General features: G+C 43.5%; 1 protein-coding gene across 7 annotated transcripts in view; it reads right to left on the bottom strand.

Moving 5' to 3' along the window:
• The window catches only part of Ctdp1 (CTD phosphatase subunit 1), a 75414-nt gene that overhangs the window by 52034 nt on the left and 10475 nt on the right, over positions 1-12905 (bottom strand). For all 7 annotated transcript variants that reach the window (XM_029554821.1, XM_017802619.2, XM_017802620.2 and 4 more), the window contains exons 2-7: positions 11051-11134; positions 9840-9933; positions 9294-9422; positions 6672-6822; positions 2505-2595; positions 627-793 (exon numbers count right to left, since the gene is read on the bottom strand). In XM_029554821.1, the coding sequence (XP_029410681.1) occupies positions 627-793; positions 2505-2595; positions 6672-6822; positions 9294-9422; positions 9840-9933; positions 11051-11134 (716 nt within the window). The remainder of the gene's footprint in view (positions 1-626; positions 794-2504; positions 2596-6671; positions 6823-9293; positions 9423-9839; positions 9934-11050; positions 11135-12905) is intronic.

Here is a 12905-nt window from a genome sequence, read left to right as displayed (position 1 = left end):
ACCACCATCACCACCAAAAAAACCTAAACAGAAAACCCCACCACACTAAAGTTCATCAAAACACTTAAAATTAAAAATTTTAAACTGGGTTTGGTGATGTGTACCTATAATTCCAGAACTTGGAAGCCTAAGGCAGAAACCCCCACCCCCAAATTTAAGCTTACTTCAGACAGACTCTGGCTCACACTTGCCTAACAAAGACATAGTTCCCTGAAATCTGTATGGAGACAACAGTCTGAATCCCTGTGTTTTGAGGTAATTTCTTACAAGAGAAGCAGATATGGCCTAGGCCTCCCTCCCTCCAAGGGATGCAGAGTCCAAATCTTACTCAACTGACAAAATGCTTATGATAGTGGGATACTTCCCACTCCGTGTCTGAGGACTGAACCCAAGGCTATGTGTGTGATAGTAAACAGTATACAATCACAACACCAGCCTCTAGCATGATTTTTTTAATATCTCAGTTTTCATTACATAAACCCAACTACCTCAGGAAAATTGAATTATAAGTAGAAAGCAAATAACAAAGTGAATCTTAAATTTATAAGTCATTATAAAGATAAAAATAAGAAATAAATGTTAAGCAAAATGCTATTTCTTTTTAAAGCAACAAGGAGGCCACCCACCTTTCTTTCTTGTCTGAGCTTCCCGGGACCCAGGTGGTGCGTTCACATCACCTGCGCCCGGGAAGTATACATACTTCTTCACAGTTATCAGGTTAGGGGCGAACTTCCAGACATCTTCTCGGTCATCGATAATGCAAACCATTGAGTCTCCACAGGGAAAGAGATTTCTACAAGCAAAAATGTGCAATTACATAAAATAACTGATACCCAATTGCAATAATCATTTATTTTGCCTGCTAAGCAGAACAGTTTAGGACTCTCATCTGTATGTAATAAGCAGAAATCAGATTCATTAGAAAAAGGCAAACTCTGATGGGGCTTTTATTTAGCTCACACTTATACTTTGGCTTCTAGAGAAAGTAACATTAAATACACTTTTTTTCCATTGTTAGATTCTTCTTTTTAAACGATGCACTTTAAAATGGGACAGATGATAAATACTTCAGTCTTGACCAACCACAGGTAAGAACTCAACTCTGAAGATTCAGCTCTTGTAAACAAATAGGTCAGGCCTCATTCTAGTAAAACTCATTCACAAACATATCTAGGCAGTCCAAAGGCCCAGGGTACAGACCCAACTGCTCACCTGACACCTGTAGAGTGGACCTTCAGCTATGCCTACCCAGAGTGTTTCTACTGGAGTTGTGTCTAAAGACAGCTTTGCTGTCTGATAAAGCACCAATGTCATCTCATGCTTTCTCTTGCCCTCATCAGTCTGTTCACTCTAATGCTATCAAGGTTTGTGTTTCAAGTGAACACCTCAGATTCTCTTCTAGTTAATATTAACTTGCACAGCCTTCAAGGCTCTGTGGATCCCTTAATGTAAAAATGAAATTTCAGAGGAGTGTACCTGTACAAGCCACACCCCCTTCACCTGCCACCCAAAGCTGCTAGAGCATGGAGAAGCACACTGGAAACAAATGATACGTAAGAATGGTGGGTACAGCCCTTTCTGGGTAGAAATGGTGAACTCCTTCCTTGTATAGAATGAGAAATTTCAGAGGAAATCAAACTGCTTTCCAAGTAGGAGTAGGGAGGAGCCAGCCCTATCTCAAAAGTTTAAGGGATGGCAGGAAACACGTAAAAAGCTGCTAAAAAAGGAGAAAGTAGAAACGGGCAAAATATAGCAATTTGGCCATTTAACTTAGGATTTTACACATTATCAGTAGGGTGAATGCCAGGCAAATTCCTAAGAAATCCTAACTCTGAGATACTGGTCTGGTCTCCTCATCCTTCAACTCTGAAAGCTGTATGAGTGAAAACTGAAGTTTGGGCAGTTGCTCTGGCCATACTGCTACTTACTATCAGCCTTTCTGTAGGATACTCTGCCTACTAAGTGAGCCCCAAGGCCCTCCAGGGGTATTCAAAAACAGGCAAAGGCTTTACTGCTAGACTCCTGGAAGGGATTCACGTCTACTTCTGGCCTCTTAGTAGTGAGTTCTAATCAGGTGTCTGAATAGGCCTGAAATTCAAGACCTAATCTCCCAAGCCAGCTGGAGACAGGGACAAGTAGATGGATGGGGAGAGAGGAATTGGCTGATACTGGGTCTGTGCAGGGCAAAGATGATCACTGCACCACTTCTGGCAGAAATAATGAACCACTAAAGAGCAGTTTCAAGGCTGTGTGTCCAGGGGAGGGCAGAGAGGATTGGTACTTCAAGGGTCAAGCACCCAGGGCAATACTCAGGACACATGCAGGAGGAGGAGGGAGTCTGGGTCAAAGACAAATTTTCTGCGTACACTATAGATCCCACTGAAAATCAGAGGAGAGGGGTTAAAATGTTCAACACAGAATTATCACTCTGATTCTCAAAATTCAATTCTTAAAGGTAAGCTGAATAGTGAGCTGCCTCAGCAATAATTTGGCCAGATACATACCTAAGGTTTCCCGTTTTAGAATATGGGTCAATACACTCATCTCTAGATAATATTCGATGAGAAAAAAGCTTCTTCTCAGGATCTAAAAAGCCTGTGAAAAGAAAAAGGCCAAAGATGATGCTGTGTGTGCATGTAGCACAGCACTGCCAACAGTGCTCACTTGGGTCTGCTTTCCTCTTACAAACATCAGATTCTCTAAAGAACAAAGCAAATTTATTATCTACAATAGTATTAATCTAAAATAATCTGTAATATGCAACTGTATTGTCTAAGCTAAATGGCTCAGATAAAGCTATTTGAAGGCAGTTCTGTAATCAAGCAAATAAATTACTATACTCCACTAAACAATGGCTCTGGATCCATCTACACTTTGATCTGAGCTAAGGGTGGCTGGCACACCACTGTTAAATGTAATCCAGGCCATTTAATGACAGTGGAAAAAATGCTATCCACGCAGCTTCTTTCTCTCACACTAAGTCAGAAGAGCTAAACAGTTGTCTCCCTCCTAGCCAAGGAACACATTCCAGGGCCCCAAGAGGATGCCTGAAATCTTGGTTAGTACCAAATCCATGTTGGTAGACACAGGGTGAAGTCATTGTGAGCAAAGTAGGCTTTAGTATTGTGTGATGGCTCTACATCATGTTCCAAGGTGGTCATCCACCTTTTTGGGGTACTCTGATAGGGACAGTGTGTCAGTTTCCTGTCATTATATAGCAAATACATGAAATTAACAGCATGCAAAGAGGAAAAAATTTTGGCTGATGGATTCCATCAGATGGTTACTGACTCTGTTGCTTTAGACATCTAACAGTCCAGTGCATCATGGCAGAAATAGAATGCATCATAGCAGGAACATGAGGTGGGGAAAGCTGCTCTCTTCATGGTAACCAGGAAGTAAAGAGAGGAAAGGACAATGTCCCAGTATTCTCTCTAAGGACACCACCCTGACATCCTCACTTCTTCCTACTAGGCCCCACTTCATAAAGGTTATACCACCTCTCACTAGTGCCACTAGTATCCACAATCACCCTCAGGTGCCATGTGCAACACACCTGGGTTCTAGTATCTGCAGGTGTGATTGCTATTCCTCTTTATACCCTATATCGATGTCCATGGGTCCTCAGAGTCTGGGGTGCAGTGCTCCTGGGAGAATTTTACACCTACATTCTTATTTATTGGATGTTGCTGTCTGATTTTGTACAACACGCTTTGGACATGCTAGATACTGGAATTCCACCATAAAACCACAGCTGGAAATGGAATAGGTACCCAATGAGGCTGCATAGTGCTCAGCAAGTCCAGGGGGGCTCAATGCAGCAAGATTCTTGGCAACCCCAGGAGCCCAGGTTGTCAGCAGGCTCCTGGGGTGTGGCACTGTCACACAGAAGCATCAGTGCAGGCACCCTACCAAAGCAGCAAACAACCACCACAGCTCCTCCTCTTTCTAGCCTGACATTCTTCTTCACATTTACCACTGGGGCCTTGCTAATATGGATCTAATGCAGATTACATGGATGGAGTGTCAGAGGGACAAATGAGGGTGTGACCCAATTGAAACTCACGGATGTGACGCTGCTTAAGCAAACATCCTCTTATCCAGTACTGAAGCTGTCTCTAAGTCTCCCTTGTACTGGTCCTTAATGGTCTATGTGCTCAGATGAGTCACCAGAAGAGAGTGCTAAGAGAGAGATGTCTAGTAGCTGTCCTGAATAACTACAAACTGAATAACATCTGAAAGAACCCCAAATAAGAAACATTTGCATTGCATAAACTTACAAAACCAAGATGGAGAAAAAAAAAATGATGCCTTCAGGGATTGCTCAGCCTCCAGTTGGAGGTGGCTATGTACTCTACTGGGTTAATATCATCTGATGTGGACCCATGGGGTGGGGCTATTCACGTGTAAGTCATGCCAGTTTTTCCAGGAAGGAAGCCCTACATACAATAATATCAGTTCAGGAGCTCACTCACAGGGTCCAATCCAAAGGGAGACAAATCTACTCAGGTTTAATTAAGTTCAGTGGATGCTTTTTTTTTATGATGAAAGAGCAAAATGAATGCAATGTTCAAAAAGAAATAATTACACAGTTATGTGAGAGATTTGTTAATATCCTTAGTGATAAAAGAATCGTATGTGAGAAGAACAGGGTATGAATGTGTAGTATACTGAGTCAAACTACATAACATAATGAAAAAAAAACAAAACCAAAACCAAAACAAAACAAAAAACCCCACCAAACAAAGCAAGCAAGCTGAATACATGTGGACATGATGACAATGACAGGTATTTTTCTAATTTTTAACTTTTCTGACACCTTTAACTTAGAAAATTAAGTGCCAAAGAGCTTATGTAACTGGAATGCGTTCATCAGACTCTGCTGATGTCTCTCCTAGTCACCTGCCTAAAGCTGGTACCACTGTCATTATTACACAGTGAGTCATTAATCACCACCCAGAGATGCAAGGTTTCAATGGGAAAGCCACAAGCCTGAGTGTGGATCTACTTTTATACAAGGAAGTCTTGGCTGTTGGAGCTGCTACAGCAAAATACTGCAGACTGGGTATTTATAACCAACAGGAATCTATACCTCATAGTTCTGGAAGTTGTAAATCTAAGATCACTGTATCAGTAGCCGTAGTGATGGGTGGCGGCTATTCTGCTGATGGTACTTTCTCATTATGTCCTTTCAGAGTGGAAGGACAAGGTAGCTCTCTAAGGTCACCTTCATAACCTCCCCAAGGTCACCTCCTAATGTCTTCATCTTGGTGATGAAGGGATAGTATTTGCATTCAGACCATGGAAATCTTATTTACTGTCTTGAGAAATGTTGACTTACTTTCCTATTACAAGTACATGAATCTTCAAATTCTATGTTCCAGGTATACAGGAGTCACAATATTAGAGGAGAAAAAAAACTCACTGAATTTCAGTCATAAAGTGAATTAACTTTAGTACATGGCTTAAATATTCATGACTAATACAGTATCTGTGTAGGTTTAATTATAAGTGCATCATTATAAGTGCATCATTCTGGGGGCAGGTGCTGGCAGTGGGAAGGCAGGGTATATACAGGGCATATAAGGTGTGTGTGGGGGCAGAGTATGTGTATATGGGAAAGCTCTGTAATTTTGCTGTGAACCTAAGGTTACACTAAAAAACAAAGATTTAAAAAAAAAAAAAAGGCTGCAAAGGCACTAAAGACCAAAAGGAGATTCTGGACTAACTCCAACATCAAAGACAGAAAGACCTTTGAATTTTGCATGTATGTGATCTATATGGTGTGTGAGCATGTGGGTACACTCATTCATGCATGCATGTAGAGGCCAGAAGCCCTACTGAGTGTCCTCCTCTACTGTTCTCTGCCTTGATTTTATTTTATTGTTTTTTAAACAGGGTCTCCTGAACCTGGATCTCGAAGTTTCGGCTAAATTGGCTGGTCAGTGAGTGTTGCCATGCTTGGTTTTTGCTTGGGTGCTGGGGATCCCAACGCAGGTCCTCATGCTTACATAGGAAAGTTTCCTCAATGAGCCAACTCCCCAGCCCTAAGACCTTTGGATTTTAAAGTAATCCATTGAACAAGCTCTGCAACTGCTACCAAGGTGCTATGACCATGCTGGAATTCATTGTCTTCAACCTGTCACTGAGGCGCTGAAACTGTGACGCATTATAGCTCAGAGGTTATGTCACATCTGGTTGTACCCAGACCCATTCCTCAGCCAGTACTGCCACCTGGTGGCCACTGGACACTAAGAGCAGTTGGAAGTAATGGCCAGTGTTAAGAGCTCATGTCCAGTCAAGATACACAAAGGTCAAAAACTCGGGCTTCAGGTTGCTTACTCACTTTGGCAGTTAGAGCATTTGGTGTAAACACAGGTACCTGAACAACAGAGCTCTGAAGTCATTTTTAAACAGTTGAAAAAACTTTTTGAAAACACTTCCACATAAACTTTTCTTTCTATGGTCCCAGTCAACTTCTCAGCTGGGCCAGGGAGCAGAATTTCTTATCTGGTGACTTCAATCCTAAGTCACTATCTGGTGACTGCAACTGTCAATCCTAAGACTGAGCTTCTGCACTATTACTTGTTTTGAAGAAAATGTCCTTGAAAACAAGAAATAGTCTGCTGTCTACACTCCTGTGGAAGGACCACATACTGTGTTTGACTGACCTGCGATAGTGTGTGCATACAGCCGGCTGCCGAAAGTGAAAACATGCAGCTCATACAGCTTTGCAATCTTCTCCAAGAAGTCTTTGCAGTGAGGTCGCAGGCGGGTATGGAGCATTGGCTCACCCCGGCCCAGCTGGAAGTGAAAGATGCCCTGTGAAGAACAGGCAGGAGTGAGAAGAGATGGCAAGGAGAGCTGCCCAGGCAGCACCTGAGCTATGGGCCCTGAAAGGATCTGGAGATGTACAAGGGTACTGTCAGACCGGGTGTGGGGGAAAGCGCAGGGGACTTGAGACCCATAAGACTCCACAGGTCAGGTATGGGACGATCTATGATGATAGATGCCACTAATTACCTCGAAAACTATGCTGACTAGCCACTATAATGACAACAGCCTGTAACTATCCCTTATAATAATTGCCTATAACACTACCTATAACTACTTCGTAAACTATAAACTACCTATAACCACCTGTAACTACTTAGGATGGTCATCTCTGAAACTACAACTACCCCATAAGTGCCTGGGATAACCATAACTAGGATATCCTCCGACGACGGCTGTAATGACTACCTAGTCATGCTAAGTCTCATGATAGGCTCCTGGGATAAGTGTCAGGCCTCATGCCGCAACTCTGGTCTGTGTTATCATCCTGCTGATGAGTGACATCACCTATATCTTTGCTCCTTTACATACTCCTATCTGTCAAACTACAGAGCTGCAGCCACTGTTCTGAACATACCCATGGAAGGTGCTGGGCCCCTGATTGGTGTAAAGCAACTGCTGGCTTTGAGACACAGCTTTACTCACATACAACCCGAGTGCTGAAATAGTTTTCTAGAGCATCTTGGCGGGATATGAAATATAACTCCCAGGATCAGTGTGCAGATAAACCCACATTCCTTTAGAAACTGCAATTCTTTTACTTCTATTTACAAATTCATTTTCTCAGCAAAAACATTGATTTTCAAGAATTAAAAAGGTAGCCTACTTAGACCTAGATAAATTTCGCTAGCTCTAAATTAAAGGCTCCATGATTGGTGAAACTGCTCTGACAAAAGACACAGAGAAAAGAAATTCTAGGGACAGTTTTCCGAAATCTGTCATATAAGCTTCCATATGGTAAGGCCTGGATGTCCAAGGGGAGGAATTCGGCAGTCCTTCTCTAAGCTGCCACCCAGTGCTCAGGTGGCAAGTTGGCTCCAGGCCTGCAATTATGCTTTTAGTGGTGACCAAGGCTACACAGCTAGGTCAAAGGCTACAGGCCCAGGTCATAAGGGGCTCCTAGATGTAAAGTATAAGCATCCTACAGCACTGCTATTAGCTGAGGACTGGTTATGCCTAAACCGCCCCACAAAGACCTGCAGACACTGAATCTTTCTGGATCCCCTGAAAGTGAGTATTACTTTAAGATGTCTTATTGAACTAACTTAAAATGTACAACTCCAAAGGCACACTAAAAGAAAACATCAGGGGAACGCATGCACATTGGGATGCACAGGTGCAAAGTTTCCAGTCTTTATGCCCTTCAGATTGTTCAATACACATGTCAGGTGATACGAATAACATCCTGAAAATATTTAGTAAGAACTTTCATTACACCAAAGAAAATAGTTTATGATTCTATAAGATCCCACAATATGCAGAAAACTAATCTAACTAAAAATATAAGCTGTACCGCAGAAACTGAATTCTAGTCATAAAAAAACTCATGTTCAACCTCCAGACCAAGACACCGGAACTTAAAGATCACTTGGTTTATTTATTAGGCTAACCTTAACAAAGCTATCTATACAGTTGTCACACTAAGGTGTTTTCACCAGACATTTCCCATGTCACTATTTATACCCACAGTGGTTCAGTCAGGCAAGGGAACTTGGCTCTATGGTGGACCATACTTTGGGCTATGGTTGGCTTCTAATATCTTTCTGTCCTTAGACCTGGTCACATCTGCAAGGTTTCAGATCTAAAATAATAGTCTCTGTGTCATCTGTCTAACAGCCAATGTTTTTAAACATGGTAACCTGACCCTAGCCAGGTCATCCTTATTAAAAGCTTGCATGCCTACAAAGGTACTAAAATCCTCTTACTCTCAAAGCTCAACTTCTTTGTTCCATTCCCAGGAATCAGTTGAGCTACAAGAAAACTGGCATGTACCAGAAAAGGGTCCAGCACCTGGCTCCTTCTCATCTCACCCTGGAAAATTCAACTCCCCCTTGGTGACTCCATCTTCAGCCCAGGTTCTCTTGAGCACAGACCCAGCCATCCTCTTGCCCTGAAGATCCAGCTACAAGGCATTTCACATCAATATACCTTCCTAAGACCATGGCTCCAGCAGTGCTCCTATGCTCCCCCATCACTGTCCTCCAAGTCTCTGAATGCTTACACTCTGTGGGACCTCACACAAAAGTTCAATGCTAACAGTAAGAGGGCACTTTCAGTGCTGCCTGGACCAGCCCAGATACAATAGATATGTAAGATCACACCCACAACTGATTGGTCTGTTTCCCACATCCAGGTGATCACAGGAAATCACCTAAAAACAAGATAATGTACTTTAGAATGGAATCACGGGGTCCAAGGCTGCTGTGAGAGTTGTCATAAGAACAGCCAACATCACTCACTTTGTTGGACATCTGGGGACAGTGCTGCTCGGTTGTATGGATCAGGGTCTGGTCCAAATCAACCATGAGGACTAGTTTCCTGTTTCGATGCAGTCGTTGCTGATCTTCCCTTGCGAGTTTTTCAGCTTGCTAAGGTCAAAAAGAAAAACAACAAAGTATTTGTATTTGGATCCAAAATAAATTTCAATTTTATCAAGAAAAACAAGGGGAACAGACATGTTCCTAACCAATACCATCAAGAGTGCCTTCATGTTAGGTGTTTGCCACAACATTTTCAGGGAGTTTGGCTTAAGGGGAATCCAGGCCACTCCAGTGGCTGTGTTGGCAGTACAAGGTGTGTTGTCACCTTGCAAACCGAGAGCTGTGGGGCCTCAAAGCATCCACAATTGTTTATGAAAGAGAACAAGGGAAATGGGAACCAGTGGAGCCTCCAAGTCTCTAGGAAGGCAGTACACCACACAAATAGCTCAGATGAAGGTTGCTGCTAAAAGGGTGACTACTGGTGCATGTCTCAGTCCCCCCACAGAACCACCACCCTCTACTCACCTCGGAGCTCACCATTAACTCAGGTACACTGTGGACCATGGACACGGTTGCTGTGGACAATAGCACCTGCTGCTTCCCATTCTTACTCTGCAACCTGCGAACACGGGAAAAATGTTTGGTTAACTGCACGTGGAAACACACCTGTGAGTGCCCTGCCTTCACTGTAGGTAACCAATACTGCTATCCTAACACACAACTCTCTTGTGTAGGCAGCTATGTAAATGTTGTCACAGTCTAAAACTCAGCCTCTGGTTCATACTGGTAGTCAGACATTTCTCAGTCATAACCACACTTACATGCTCAGTCATAAACATGGGCAAATCCTCCATGAAAATCAACTACAGTTACATGGAAACATAAATAGGCCCTCAAGGGGCTGGAGAGATGGCTCAGGGGTTAAGAGCACTGGCTGTTCTTACAGAAGACCTGGGTTTGATTCCCAGCACCTACATCGGGGCTAGCAACCATGTATAACTCCAGTTTAAGGTGATCCGATGCCTTCTTCTGACTTCTGCAGGCAATGCACAACATGGGTGCACTTACAAACATGCAGGCAATAAGCTCATACATATAAAAATAATAAATAAAATATATTTTTTTTAAAAATAGGCCCTCAAGCTGGGCGTGGTGGAACACGCCTTTAATCCCAGCACTCGGGAGGCAGAGACAGGTGGATCTCTGTGAGTTCAAGGCCAGCCTGATCTATACAGTGAGTCCCAGGACAGCTGGGGCTACAGGGAGACCCTGTCTCAAAAAGACAAAAAAAAAAAAAAAAAAAAAAAAAAAAAAAAGGCCCTCAAAATAAAACAGACTGACAGTCACCAATACTTAATGGAGATTACTTAGCATCAGTGGTCAGCTAGCTACACAGAGCACGGGAAAAGCAGGCGCAGTGTCAAAGCACCAACACCTCCAGAGACAGATGCTCCAGATACAGCAAGTGGTTTGTGGTCCCCACAGTGAAGACAGCGTATGCTCTCCGTACTCTCCTGAAGTACTTGAGGAGAGCATTCAAGACAATCTAGGGCTTCAGGACATGAAGGTATGAAAACAAAAAGGATTAGCTCTTTGGTAAGTTGGCCAAAGTGTCAGGCTCAACTCTGGGCAGAGGTGGCAGGGTCCTGTACCATGCCCTGCATACCCCCAGTGCCCACAGGCCCACCCAGTTGAGAGTCCAGAAGGCCCGAGCCTCACTCCCCACATGTACTCACTGGGTCAAGTCTTGGCCACACTCGGCACACAGGCCCTTCATGACAACAGGGTGGCTGCATCCTTCCAATCGTACCAGAAGTGTTCTGTGAAAACACAGGGAAGCATCAACAAAGTACATTTAAAGATCTTTTGGTGTGCCGAGTGTATCATATTGTGTGAGAAAGGGCACCCAAGTGAGAACTTAACCTCAAATCTTGCCAGCTCTACCTGACTCTTACACTGCTCTAGCCATGGGTCCCTCACCAACTAGGGTCTCATGTTTGTGACTATAAATGAAGGGACTCTTCACCTGCAGGTCTCTCACATGAGACAAGACAACTAGCTATTGTGTAAGAGAGCAGAGTGGAGGATGTCAGAAGAAGAGAAAACAAGGATGGTTTCAAGACAGTAAATATGTATATGTACTCCTCTTACTTTTCTGGTAAGTTCATCAAAATCAAAACTTTACCTATGAATACTGTAACGACAAGTTGGTATACTTTCAAAATAAATTCTTTTTCCCCCTGCAGATGACTCCCCCTCAAGGCAGGTTCATATTTAGCTAACATTTGTCTGAGGGAACTCTAATATTCCTAGATTTTGTTTGTTTGTTTTTCCTTTGAAACAGGGTTTGACTATGTACCCCAAGCTGGGTTCAACTCACCATCCTCCTCCTAAGTATTAGGATCATAGGTATGTACCACCGTGCCCATCTTCCTAGTTTTTATATAAAAAGAAGCTATTTTCCTTATTAGACCCAAACACTGGTCATCTGGTTGTTGCCTCAGAGAGATTACTACAGAGTAATCTCAAGACTTTAAAACCAGCAGATTCACTCTCCCAACATGGCACAGTGAGGAGTCTATTAGGCCCATGTTTGTTGCTGAGCTTTCTAAGTTAACCCAAAGTCACCTTCCAGAAACCAGCACTGCCCTGCCCTATTCTATACAGTCAAGAGCACTCTGCTTCTCAAAGTCTAGCCCACCCCTAGCAGAAGCTCCCAAAGGGGCCTGACCTGTCCTACTGTAGGCCAGAGTACTCTACCCTGACAGATTCTGCTGGCCCTCACAACACTCTAAGAGATGAACGAGAGCAGTTGGGCCATAGCATGGCATCACAGGAACAAAGTAGGGCACTTCTCTGCCACACCCTCCCAGAGCTAGAAGGCCAAGGGCCAAGAAGCACAGCACCATGCCTACCTCTGTGGATAGGCTCAGGGTGCTTGGCCCCTACGACCTATCTCCCTATGCACAGGGGTCTGGGAGAGGGACTCATATGAACCAGGCATAAGCCCAAGGCTCTACAGCAATCCAGTGGAGGAAGGATAGACTTTTCTATCCATGTACCAGTGCCATGATCTAATAGGCACGAAAAAGTCAAACAAAAAAGAACTTTGAGCTCAAGTCTCACATTTTATACAAAGTCTGACTCAAAACAGATCATAACTAAACAAAACCCCCAGTATCAGGTGTGGGATATCTCCCTTCAAATTTTTGGTCAGAGACCCCAGAAGCCCTGAAAACAACACGTGCTATTGTCACTGCTCTTGGTTGCCTACCATAACTTGATAAATCCTATTGCTGAAAACATCTACATACTTTGGTCACAGAATATATAGAAACCAAGCTGGAACTGAGTTAAAAACTTCTTCCTGACTGGCCAGCTTTTAGAGTACAAGAAGGTGCTATGCAGGCTGTTGGCAGGGAGAAAAGTCGCCAGCAGTCTGACCCAGCTGTGGATCCTTCCAGCTACAGTAACAACCTGCCAGTAAAGGCCTGCACCCTCTGGTGCAGTAGTGGCATGACTTAGGTGTGTAATCACTGCTTTCTAATTAGATTTGAGGCCCACCGCACAGGCGGGAACTTATGCCTGGCT

The sequence above is a fragment of the Nannospalax galili genome, unplaced genomic scaffold, assembly GCF_000622305.1.
Source record: "Nannospalax galili isolate Female #2095 unplaced genomic scaffold, S.galili_v1.0 scaffold243, whole genome shotgun sequence".
Taxonomy (NCBI): domain Eukaryota; kingdom Metazoa; phylum Chordata; class Mammalia; order Rodentia; family Spalacidae; genus Nannospalax; species Nannospalax galili.
Note: the sequence above shows the minus strand (reverse complement) of the source record. Positions and strands in the feature narration are given on the sequence as shown.